At 38.9% G+C, this 12,525-nt stretch overlaps 1 protein-coding gene across 1 annotated transcript; it reads right to left on the reverse strand.

Annotated features, from left to right (window-relative positions):
* Nucleotides 1-6,955: 6,955 nt before the first annotated feature.
* gja2 (gap junction protein, alpha 2) lies at nt 6,956-12,136 on the reverse strand. Its single transcript, XM_006799534.3, has 2 exons — nt 11,867-12,136; nt 6,956-9,153 (listed from the first exon to the last, which is right to left on the reverse strand). Exon 2 carries the CDS (start codon nt 9,100-9,102, stop codon nt 8,044-8,046), a length of 1,059 nt encoding a protein of 352 aa, XP_006799597.1. The 5' UTR covers nt 9,103-9,153; nt 11,867-12,136; the 3' UTR covers nt 6,956-8,043.
* Nucleotides 12,137-12,525: the final 389 nt, after the last annotated feature.

Consider the following 12,525-nt stretch of genomic DNA (forward strand, 5'->3'; position numbering starts at 1 on the left):
CACACACACACACGTGACTTACATGCATTTAATTCATATTCATGACACTTGAGCTTCAGCTTGTGTGGGTTATTTTAGTCTGTGTGATACCATATGGGGATAGTTCTGTTTATTTTTGCAAAAGGGCATAGAAGACGGTCTTTTATCATAACTGATTAAGAATCTCCATAAGCAAAAAGGGTCAGCATTTTTATAAGCTACAAAACACAACATGGTTTTGACAATCATCAGTCATTGCTGCTGATGTCAATGCACCAGTGATTTCAGTTAGAGTTGGAGGAGGGACAGATAAACAACACTGTAAATGTCACAGCAAATGAATAAAGAAACATCTTGAATAAATACTTTATTTGAATATTTAACAAATATATTTGTTAAAATTAAAAATTATTAAAAATGTAATCTTCATTTTTAAAATTTTTTTTTAAAGAAATTAATGACATTTTAATTTCCATATTCCGTAAAAATTAAAATATTCCATATTTTGATATAACCAGCGAGTCCATTCAAGTTAATTAATTTTTATTGTATTTGGTACATCTAGCATTAAAAAAATTACATAGAAAATTAATTGTGCATTTATTTATTTATTTATTTCCGGGGGGGATGACGACGACAGAAGTCTAAAAGAAAACCCAAAACCCTGCATGTATCAAATATCGTACGCTAGACATTAGGGGGTTAAAGATTTCCATACAATAACACTTCGCCGAGATGTGTTGATGTAATTGTGGATAAAACACTTCCTGGCAAGTAGAAAGATTTTCTCCTGAGGTCTGTAGATGTAGATGGAACTTTCTCATTACGCAAATAAAAAACAGCTGAAACCATCACAGCATGCGCAAAAATATTTACATGTCCAATTATTGCCCAGCAATATTCTGATGGACTCAGTCATAGACTTGAAAACTATATATATATATATATATTTAGTATTCTTCCTCAACACCAACAAACAACAGAAATATTTACCTTACTGGCATTTTCCCTTCGACATCAGGTCACAAAAAGCTAAAAGGTTTCCCCTCTTGTATGGTGTCTGGGAAACTATTTTACACACAGTTTCTTGAACAGTAAATGAGTACTTTAAAAGCGTTGGCGTGTGGTGGGAATACAGTGCTGTTAGACAGTAGAGTATGCTCACAACAGTTGCCTACTTTCTGGCCTCCTACATGATATGTACAGTATGTTGGGGTGTTGAAGGTCACCTTTTAGTGACGTTCAGAAAAAGAAGCATAATATGAGTCTTTTTCATTAGTGTAAAAGCCTGGTCTGTAACACAGCATGAATTCATAAAAACATAGGGTCATATGACAAGGCCCATAATAAGTCATCGGTTTTGCAGTAAAAGGACTTGTCCAAGAGTGTGAACTGTCAGCCTGATTTATGAGGAACAGTGGCACTCTATAATGAATGGTCTCTGCATACTATTCTGGCTCAGAGATTTGGTTGCATATGGTTGTTAGTCTAAAGTTCATAACCCAATGACCCCTGTCACCTGTTCAGTTTCCCATTGGGTCTGTCAAGGAAGATCTTCCTGCTTTGGAAATCTGAGAGATTTTATTTTGGTTTATAACATTTGCATTAGCGGAGATCATGCCCTTGTCATGGCTAAACCAGCATGATGCTGCTGATGTTTAAAATATGATCGTTCTCAGTATGACTTGTAATCATAAAATACATATGATATAAAGTTAAAATCAAATAAACTACAAAACTTTTTCATTTACAGCTACTGAATATTTACAGTTCTTAACAAATACATGAATGAATGAATGAATGAATGAATGAATGAATGAATGAACAGACTTCCCTTGAAGTCCAATCAGTGTTTGGCTAAATAAATCATGATTTACCAAGCATACGTTCAGCTTCATAATTTGATGTATTTGTTTTAGTTTGCAACAGACTGCTATTTTGGTTCCCTACCCACAGTTTCACCCACAATCCTCCCCCAAGTGTGCAAGTGAGTTATTTTGGGCTTGGAGACAGGAAGCCTTTGAAGCATAGCTCTCACCAGTATGATGGCATGTGTTTTGGAAATGGGTCCATCCACACTGTCCTCAATCTGTATGTGTCTTGGTGCAGCTGGTGGAAACCGAGCAGCTAATGTGACAGCCTCTTGTAAAAAAAAAAAAAAAAATAGCAGGGCTGCACTGATATACTACAGATTGAGCTAACATTGCAACACAGCTCTTGGACAGAAAACCGTCAGCTCCCATCAGTATTCAAATGTTGAAATGTCGCATCATAGACTAACTTCGAACACTCAGAGCAGCATAGTATTCAGCGATTAAACTAAGTAAGACTTTAAGTACACCAGCAAACCGCCCCACTGACCATATCCTGAAAGGATTTGCCTTAGATGTATGCAAACCATTTCTCAGGCTTCATCCACTGAAAGGCTAAAACCTTCACAATGCCATGACTATCCCAACCAAACTTTGCCGATCACACTTTCCAGATACTTGAAATCTAAACATAATGCACATATTAATTACAAATTAAGTGAATGAATGGTCTCATAATCCCTGTAGTATTACTCATCTCATATGAGGCCTGCATGAATGTCAAGTTGCTGTTGTTTGGCTCTGGAACTGTGACATTTGCTGTGCTGTGAGATTATTAATACATTTTGTATGGCTAAAACTTTAATTTGCATCACACAATCATTGACTGCATCCGAAAAAAAGCTGCAAAAGTGTGTATGTGACATCTATATTCAATTCAATTCAATTCAATTTTATTTATATAGCGCCAAATCACAACAAAAGTCGCCTCAAGGCGCTTCATAGATACAGAGAAAAACCCAACAATCATATGACCCCCTATGAGCAAGCACTTTGGCGACAGTGGGAAGGAAAAACTCCCTTTTAACAGGAAGAAACCTCCGGCAGAACCAGGCTCAGGGAGGGGCGGCCATCTGCTGCGACCGGTTGGGGTGAGAGAAGGAAGACAGGATAAAAGACATGCTGTGGAAGAGAGACAGAGATTAATAACAGATATGATTCAATACAGAGAGGTCTATTAACACATAGTGAGTGAGAAAGGTGACTGGAAAGGAAAAACTCAATGCATCATGGGAATCCCCCGGCAGCCTACATCTATTGCAGCATAACTAAGGGAGGATTCAGGGTCATCTGATCCAGCCCTAACTATATGCTTTAGCAAAAAGGAAAGTTTTAAGCCTAATCTTAAAAGTAGAGATAGTGTCTGTCTCCCGAATCCAAACTGGAAGCTGGTTCCACAGAAGAGGGGCCTGAAAACTGAAGGCTCTCCCTCCCATTCTACTTTTAAATACTCTAGGAACAACAAGTAGGCCTGCAGAGCGAGAGCAAAGTGCTCTAATAGGGTGATATGGTACTACAAGGTCATTAAGATAAGATGGGGCCTGATTATTTAAGACCTTATATGTGAGGAGCAGGATTTTGAATTCAATTCTGGATTTAACAGGAAGCCAATGAAGGGAAGCCAAAACAGGAGAAATATGCTCTCTCTTTCTAGTCCCTGTCAGGACTCTTGCTGCAGCATTTTGGATTAACTGAAGGCTTTTCAGTGAGTTTTTTGGACATCCTGATAATAATGAATTGCAGTAGTCCAGCCTGGAAGTAATAAATGCATGAACTAGTTTTTCAGCGTCACTCTGAGACAGGATATTTCTAATTTTAGAGATGTTGCGCAGATGGAAGAACGCAGTCTTACATATTTGTTTAATATGTGCGTTGAAGGACATATCCTGGTCAAAAATGACTCCAAGGTTCCTCACAGTGTTACTGGAGGCCAAGGTAATGCCATCCAGAGTAAGAATCTGGTTAGATACCATATTTCTAAGCTTTTCAGCGCCGAGTACAATGACCTCAGTTTTATCTGAGTTAAGAAGCAGAAAGTTAGTGGCCATCCAAGTCTTTATGTCTTTAAGACATTCCTGCAGTTTAACTAATTGCTGTGTGTTATCTGGCTTCATGGACAGATAGAGCTGGGTGTCATCTGCATAGCAGTGAAAATGTATGCTATGTCTTCTAATGATGCTGCCTAAGGGAAGCATGTATAATGTAAACAGGATTGGTCCTAGCACTGAACCCTGTGGAACTCCATAATTAACCTCAGTGTGTGAAGAGGACTCTCCATTTACATGCACAAATTGGATTCTATTAGATAGATATGATACAAACCACTGCAGTGCAATACCTGTAATACCTACAGCATGTTCTAATCGCTCTAATAGGATATTATGGTCAACAGTATCGAATGCTGCACTAAGGTCAAGAAGGACAAGCACAGAGATGAGTCCACTGTCAGAGGCCATAAGAAGATAATTTGTAACCTTCACTAAAGCTGTTTCTGTGCTGTGATGAACTCTGAAACCTGACTGAAACTCTTCAAATAAACCATTCCTCTGCAGATGATCTGTTAGCTGTTTGACAACTACTCTTTCAAGGATTTTTGATATGAAAGGAAGGTTGGAGATTGGCCTATAATTAGCTAAGACTGCTGGGTCTAGAGATGGCTTTTTGAGTAAAGGTTTAACTGCAGCCACCTTGAAGGCCTGTGGTACATAGCCGATTATTAGAGATAGGTTGATCATATATAAGATCGAAGAATTAATCAATGGCAGGACTTCTTTGAGCAGTTTTGTAGGAATGGGGTCTAAAAGACACGTTGATGGTTTGGAGGAAGTAATTATTGAAGTTAACTCAGAAAGATCGATTGGAGAAAAGGAGTCTAACTTAACATCAATGGTACTAAGAGTAGCTGTAGATAATATTACATCTGTGGGATGATTATTGGTAATTTTTTCTCTAATGATAAAAATTTTATTTGTGAAGAAGTTCATGAAGTCATCACTAGTTAACGTTAAAGGGATGTTTGGCTCAAAAGAGCTCTGACTTTTTGTCAGCCTGGCTACAGTGCTGAAGAGAAACCTGGGGTTGTTCTTATTTTCTTCAATCAGTGATGAGTAGTAAGCTGTTCTGGCTTTGCGGAGGGCTTTCTTATAAAGCAACAAACTAATTCTCCAGGCTAAATGATGATCCTCTAAATTTGTGACACGCCATTTCCTCTCCAGATTACGAGTCATCTGCTTTAGGGTACGTGTTTGAGAATTATACCACGGGGTCAGGTACTTCTGATTAGAGACCTTAGTTTTCACTGGAGCTACAGTATCCAGAGTCGTACGTAGTGAGGAGGTGAAATTATTAACAAGATAATCGACCTCTGTTGGGGTAGCGTTCAGATAGCTGCTCTGCTCTGTGTTGGTACAGGGCATTGACGATGATAACAGTGGCTGGATTATATTCTTAAACTTAGTTACAGCGCTTTCAGAAAGACATCTACTTTGATAAAGTCCACTCTCCACTGCTGCGTAATCAATTATTGTAAATGTAAATGTTATCAAGAAATGATCAGACAGGAGAGGGTTTTCAGGAAACACTGTTAAACGTTCAGTTTCTATGCCATATGTTAAAACAAGATCTAGAGTGTGATTAAAGTGGTGGGTGGGTTATTTTACATTTTGAGAGAAACCAATTGAGTCTAACAACAGATTAAATGCCATGTTGAGGCTGTCATTTTTAGCATCAACATGGATGTTAAAATCACCCACAATAATTATTTTATCTGAGCTCAGAACTAAATTAGATATAAAGTCTGAGAAATCAGACAGAAACTCTGTGTAAGGCCCAGGTGGACGATAGATGATAACAAGTAAGACTGGTTTCTGAGTTTCACAGCTGGGGTGGACAATGCTAAGCATCAGGCTTTCAAATGAATTAACAGTCTGTCTTGGTCTTTCATTAATTAATAGACTGGTGTGAAAAATTGCTGCCACACCGCCCCCTCGACCTGTGCTTCGAGATTTCTGGTAGTTAGAATGACTCGGGGGTGTTGATTCATTTAAACTAACATAATCATCCTGCTGCAACCAGGTTTCTGTAAGGCAGAGTAAATCAATTTGTTGATCAATTATTAAGTCATGTACTAACAGAGACTTGGAGGAGAGAGACCTAATATTTAATAACCCACACTTCACTGTTTTACTCTTTGGTTCAGATGTGGATACTGTATTGTTCTTTCTTTGTAAATGTTTAAGTTGTTTGTTGCTGGTTTTTAGTTTGTTTTTTGTCTTTTTGGAAGCGGACACAGTCTCTATGGAGATGGGTTTTTGGGGGGATAGCAGGAGGAGGGAAGCTGCAGAGAGGCGTGTAAGACTGCAACTCTGCTTCCTGGTCCCAACTCTGGATAGTCATATTTTGAGGGGTTTAATAAATTTGTCCATATTTCTAGAAATGAGAGCTGCTCCATCCAAAGTGGGATGGATGCCATCTCTCCTAACAAGACCAGGTTTCCTCCAGAAGGTTTGCCAATTATCTATGAAGCCCACATCGTTTCTGGGACACCACTCAATTTAAGGAGAACATGCGGCTAAACATGTCACTCCTGGTCTGATTGGGGAGGGGACCAGAGAAAACTACAGAGTCCGACATTGTTTTGGCAAAGTTGCACACCGATTCAATATTGATTTTAGTGACCTCCGATTGGCGTAACCGGGTGTCATTACTGCCGACGTGAATTATGATTTTACTGAATTTACGTTTACCCTTTTGTTTTTTGTTTTTATATACTTATTTTTTCAAATTACGAAATGTCTTGATGTCTTGCTAAACAAATTGAAATATATTTAGATTTATGCTCAATCATCCAGGTAAGTAAATCCCAAAATGAGTGAAAAATTTAATTCAGTCTTAAAATTCTGCAACCTGTCAAATCAAATAATCAATCAATCAATACTTTATTTATATAGCACATTTAAAGACCAGAGGTACACCATAGTGCTTCTCAATAGTAAAATATGAAATAAATGGTAAGTGGACTGATTCTTATATAGCGCTTTTCTACTCTCTCTGAGTACTCAAAGCACTCTATACAACATGCCACATTCACCCAATCACACAAGCACTTTATCTATACTTAGTGCTATCTAATTACATTCACACACATTTATACTCCGATGGATGCATCGGAGAGCAACTTGGGGTTAGTATCTTGCCCAAGGATACTTGACATGCAGACTGGAGGAGCCAAGGATCAAACCACCAACCTTCCGATCATTAGGTGACCTGCTCTACCTCCTGAGCTAGTGCCACCCAAGTGAAGTTAATTACGATAGTAGAGTACAAATACATTTCCAGACAAAACGAGCACTAATTAACCCAGAAGCACTATGCTAAAAGAAACATAGAAATCCCACTTTGATCCTTGAGTACATCTGATATTCTGAAACAGGGATTTTGAAAAAGCACTTGTTTGTTTTGGGGCTTTTAATCAAAGTACATCACAAATACAATACAAGGAAGCCTGTATCCCAGCATAAGTACTTTCTGTATTAAATCCTCATCAATAAGCAAATATTTTTGCAGTAATTTAAGCAATAAAAGCAACAATCAATAACATGGGAAAAAATACAGTTTGTTTCAGTAAAACATTTTTATTAGTCCAGTATAGCTTATTTTATCTTCTATTCTCATCTCACAGTACTAATTTAAGTAATACAGCTGTAAACAAAAACGTTTTGAGTTACCTGGTCTGCATAAAAATATGCACACAAATATGAAAGATCATCAATGACAAAAATATAATTTGTAGTTAAAGTAAAGCCTTCTATTCTTATGGTTTTCACATGTCAGACTCAGAGTGGAAACAAAGTAAAATAGTGTCATGAGGTTAAACCAGCTTTGTAAACACTTGCTCTTTTCTTATGAGCTTCCTTGTTACTAACATAAGGAGATTATCTGATCTAAGAAATGGCTCCAGTTGAAGTTAAGTAGAAGTAAGATGTTTTCACTGAAGCCTGCTGTTATTATTTTTCACATTTTAATCACAATACTTAACACATGCTCTGCCTCCAGCGTGTCTCCCTGAGTGCTTATCTGCTTTGTGTTTACCTCATTTTTCTTCTAACATCTTTCACACTTATATTTTACATATTATTACATGTTGGTGTCTCCAGTTTTTCTGAGTCTTCTTGCATTAATATTCAGTAGATTCTTAGATCTTCAGGTCATCCATCCTGCTCTTGAAGTTGCTGTGCTTGCTTGACTGACTGTTTCTGCGCTGATTTTCGATGGACATCTCAAGGACAGGACTGGAGATTTTTCTCCCCTTTGTATCATTTTCTTCCGCTTTGCCTTTCCTCTCCACAGCCATATTATCTCTGTTCTGCTTGTAGGCCACCTTGCTGTTGTAGGGGCTGTAAGCAGAGTTTGGCTCTGGCATGCTGTACTTTGAGTCTGTAGGGAAAGGTTCAGGCACAGCAGAATGACCTCCAAAGTAGTTATAGTTTGGGACAAAGGGCATGACCGGCTCACTCAGGGCTTTGGAACCTTCACGTGCGGCTTTTGAACTCCTGTAACGAAGACCCTGGTGGCACTTTGTAAAACCTAGATGGTACATTTCCACCAGGTTGAGCAGCAGTGAGACGCAGGCCACAGCCAGCATGAAAAGAATGAAGATTGTCTTCTCAGTGGGGCGGGAGATGTAGCAGTTCACCATGTTTGGGCAAGGCCAGCGGTCGCAGGTGTACATGGCCTTGAGCTCAAACCCATATAGAAAATACTGAGCTACAATAAACGCCACCTCAAACAGGGTCTTAAAAATAATGTTGAAGACATAGGTCCGCAGTAGCGCACCTTGTAAACGTGCGTGGCCCTGTTTGTCTTTAACTGAGGGCTTTTTGTCCTTATGGCAGAATACTTGCTGCTGGTCTTCAAGCTCCTTTTGTTTCTGCTTCTCCTTCTCCTCCATGCGGACCAAATGAAGGATATGACCAAGATAAATGAGAGTGGGCGTGGAGACAAAGATGATCTGCATCACCCAGAAGCGGATGTGAGAAATGGGGAAGGTCGTGTCATAGCAGACGTTCTGACAACCCGGCTGCTTGGTGTCGCACGTGAAGCTGGACTGCTCGTCGCCCCACACCTTCTCAGCAGCAGCCCCCAGCACCAGGATGCGGAAGATGAACAGCACTGTCAGCCAGACTTTGCCCACTACAGTGGAGTGCTCTTGAGCACTTTCCAGCAGCTTCCCTAACAAGTTCCAGTCAGCCATACCGTCTTACAACTGTCCCCTCAGCTTTATTGGCAAAACCAGGAGAAAGGCCTGTAAGGAGAGGGGGAAATGTTTTATTTGAATAAACTAAGTAATATGGCAGACTTAACCTGTCATGTAACTTAATGAAAATAAGAAAATACACCACTTATTACCATAAAAACACTTGGTAACTTTACTAATAACCACTGATTAGATATGGTAACGTGATAAGCTTTAGTAAATGAAATGATGAGGATATTTACAAATTAGTTGATTGACTGACTGGACTTTTATAAGGCGATTGTTAGCTCTCATATTTGCACATGCAAAATTAAAATCAGGCTTAGGAAATGTTCCCACCAGCAAGGACCCAACCGCAAAACTCACGACAACAAAATTAAACTTAAAAAACTGCTTTATTGCAGAATGGCATGGAAAACAAAACTAAACTGGGAACACACACGGAAACACAGCCATGAGGGAGACTACGACACTGACAAAGAGAAACACAGGGCTTAAATACACAGAGGGATAACGAGGGAATGATACACAGAAGGAGAGCACAGCTGGGAGTAATCAGGCTGGACGAGACAAGGGAAGCAAAACTAGAATCACTCACATGAGACATGGACCTTCAAAGTAAAACAGAAAAAACACTGACTGAACTCTAGACATGTAAACTTAACAGCAACTAAGAAGACAGAACATAGGGACCTGAAACATGGGACAGAAAGGCACAGTAGACACAACGTGGACATAACAACGCCACAGGGAAAGAGAAACAAAACACAGAACCTCTTAGAAAATAAAACAGGAAACATAATGAAACGCAGACATGACTACATGAACTTGACAACATAACAGACATGAAACACATGAAGGGCAAAGGAGACTTAACAGGGGTTGGAAGACACAAGGGGAATCTAATAACAAATGAACTAGAAAACCTAATGAGCTTAATCATATAAACATCCAAATAAACTAAACTCAAAACACTAAGACCCAGGATCGTGACAGTTTTGTTCATACAATAGTTTATATGTTAATCAGAATTCTAAATCTCTATATGAGGAAATATGTATTGTCTCCACTTTCTTTAATTTACCTTCAGGTAAACATATTTTCCTGTGTAGAGAAATAGGAGCATGGGAGTATGCAGATAATATGTAGACTGCATAAGCCCTGTTGGTTCAGAACATATCCATGGGGGTAAGAACAAAATATTCCATTGCCAACATTTCATAACTCTGATAGAGATTTTGAGTGCACACTTGTTTTTTGCTCAGGGTAAGAATGTTTCCATGCACATTTGTGAATGACTGCTATCGTCCTGTTACATGAGCCAATTTCAGCTAAGCTTTAGCTGTCAGGCAGATGACCTCGCATTTGACACTAGAATATTTTGGTATACAGAGGAGTTCATGGTCATCTCAGTGCCTACAAGGATCTCAGAGGCTGTGGCTGCTAAACAAGCACAAATCATCACCCCTCCACCACTGCTTGACAACTGGTATAAGGGGTTTTTGCTTAGGTTTGCAAAGATGCAACTTTGCAAACCTAAGGCATGCTGCCAGGTTCTTTGCAGAAAGAAGAGGGTTTTTCCTTCCAAGCAAGTCATACTTGTTTGGTCCTTTTCTAAATGAAATATCATAAAATTTCACATTTGACACCGGGGCATGCAGGGAAGTGTGGCACTGTGTTAAAACTCCCAAAACCTCTACTTTTATAGAGGTAGTCCCACTTGCTGATGATTATTTAATTAGTTATTCATTTAAAGACATATTATTAGTAGTATCTAGCTGCTATTTACCTTCTCAGTTCCTGTGGAAATAGAGAAGGTGCATTTAGTTTTTTGCAGGACTACATAGAGTCCTATCAGAACTTTCCTTTTCATGTTATTGTATATAGCACAATAATTCACCATAGCACAGGGTCAAGGGTGCATGAGTCTAATTTGTATGTAAATCTAAAATTCCCCTATGTTGTCATACTTGTACTTTGCAGTATACAATACCATGTTGGATAACTAACTGATAACATTGCCATTAGTGCTGTTCAGACTTTTTTAATGAACCGTTTTAAAATTATGACGAGGAGTGTGCCACACATTTAAATGTGAGAACACGACATAAAATCAGTCAAGTGCAGTTTTAATGTAACTGATTCATCTCAAGGTTTTTACATTTTAAACACATATAATTTTAAAACAAAACACACATTCAGTGTAAACTGTTTGATTGCTTGACTGTTTAGATATGTAGTTAATTTATATAGTATGATGAATCCGTTTAGTATTGGTCTTGAGAAATCCCACGTTCAACTTTCCCAGAGAATGCTGATCATGAATTCACCCGTTTGTACTCATAAATGTTTGTCAGAACAATCTGATAAAAAGTGCAGGGACACAGATGGCTGTGTTTGAGAGATAGCCCCGGAGCGGCCTGGGTGAGACTATCAGGATCGACGCTGATCTTGTGACACAGTACTCCGACTCCCGAATTAGGGGTCTAGTTTAGATCTCACGGCATGTTTGTTACGGTTTAGAAAAGAAATAAACTTGAAAAAATACTTAAAAATGTCCTGAGTGATTATTTAAAAGATCAAAAAACAAATCAAAAAATTTAAATCCATATGGTCACTTGGTCACATGGATCAATTTCTTTTACCACAGCTGAATGTGGAGTTCTTTCACTCTGTTCAAAATTCCTTTCATATTTTTTCTTCATAATAATTCTGCTAGCGAAGCAATAGTAACATCCCAGAAAGATTAAGAAAGACCTACCTGATAAAGTTCATTTCTTTCAGTCACTTGACCTCTTCACTTCACAGCGAGGCCATGTTCTCCTGAGCTACTGAGGAAACTGCAGCACCAAAGATAAACTTCTCTCAGGCAGTTTTCTCTGGGATCCTGCTTGGTGCCCTCTCTCCTACTCTGACCTTATCAATGCCAGTGCTCAACAAGCCACCACAGCCAAACCCCTTGTCTTGTCTCAGCAGAGATGAAAACATTCCTGTGAGAAGAAAAGTCTAAAATCCTCTCTGTCAAGAGGTGTTTCTGTTGAACTGAGTGGCAGCTGAGGAGTCCAGTGAGGATGCAGGTTAAGCCTACATACCACTGTGCTCTAAATATAATTCATGGTGAAGGGAGTGGTTTTGTTGCCACTTTTATGGTGATCTGAACCATGACTGCGTGGACGAGCTTTAGATGGCACAGAGCCATCCCTCAGTGGTACACGGAGGAAGACTGCATGGAGTAATACCTGAACAAAATGATGCCTGCATACAGAGGATGGTGTACTAACCTAATTATGCTATTTAGACTTAAGGTCCCTCTATTAAAGCATCAGAAAAGACAACAGAAGTTTATTAACCTGTACACAAGTACAATTACTCATCACAAAATAACACTGTGAAAAAAGACATACTGGATCACTTTCACTT

Source organism: Neolamprologus brichardi, chromosome 10 (genome assembly GCF_056152115.1).
Source record: "Neolamprologus brichardi isolate AB-2024 chromosome 10, ASM5615211v1, whole genome shotgun sequence".
In the NCBI taxonomy this organism is placed as follows: Eukaryota; Metazoa; Chordata; class Actinopteri; order Cichliformes; family Cichlidae; genus Neolamprologus; species Neolamprologus brichardi.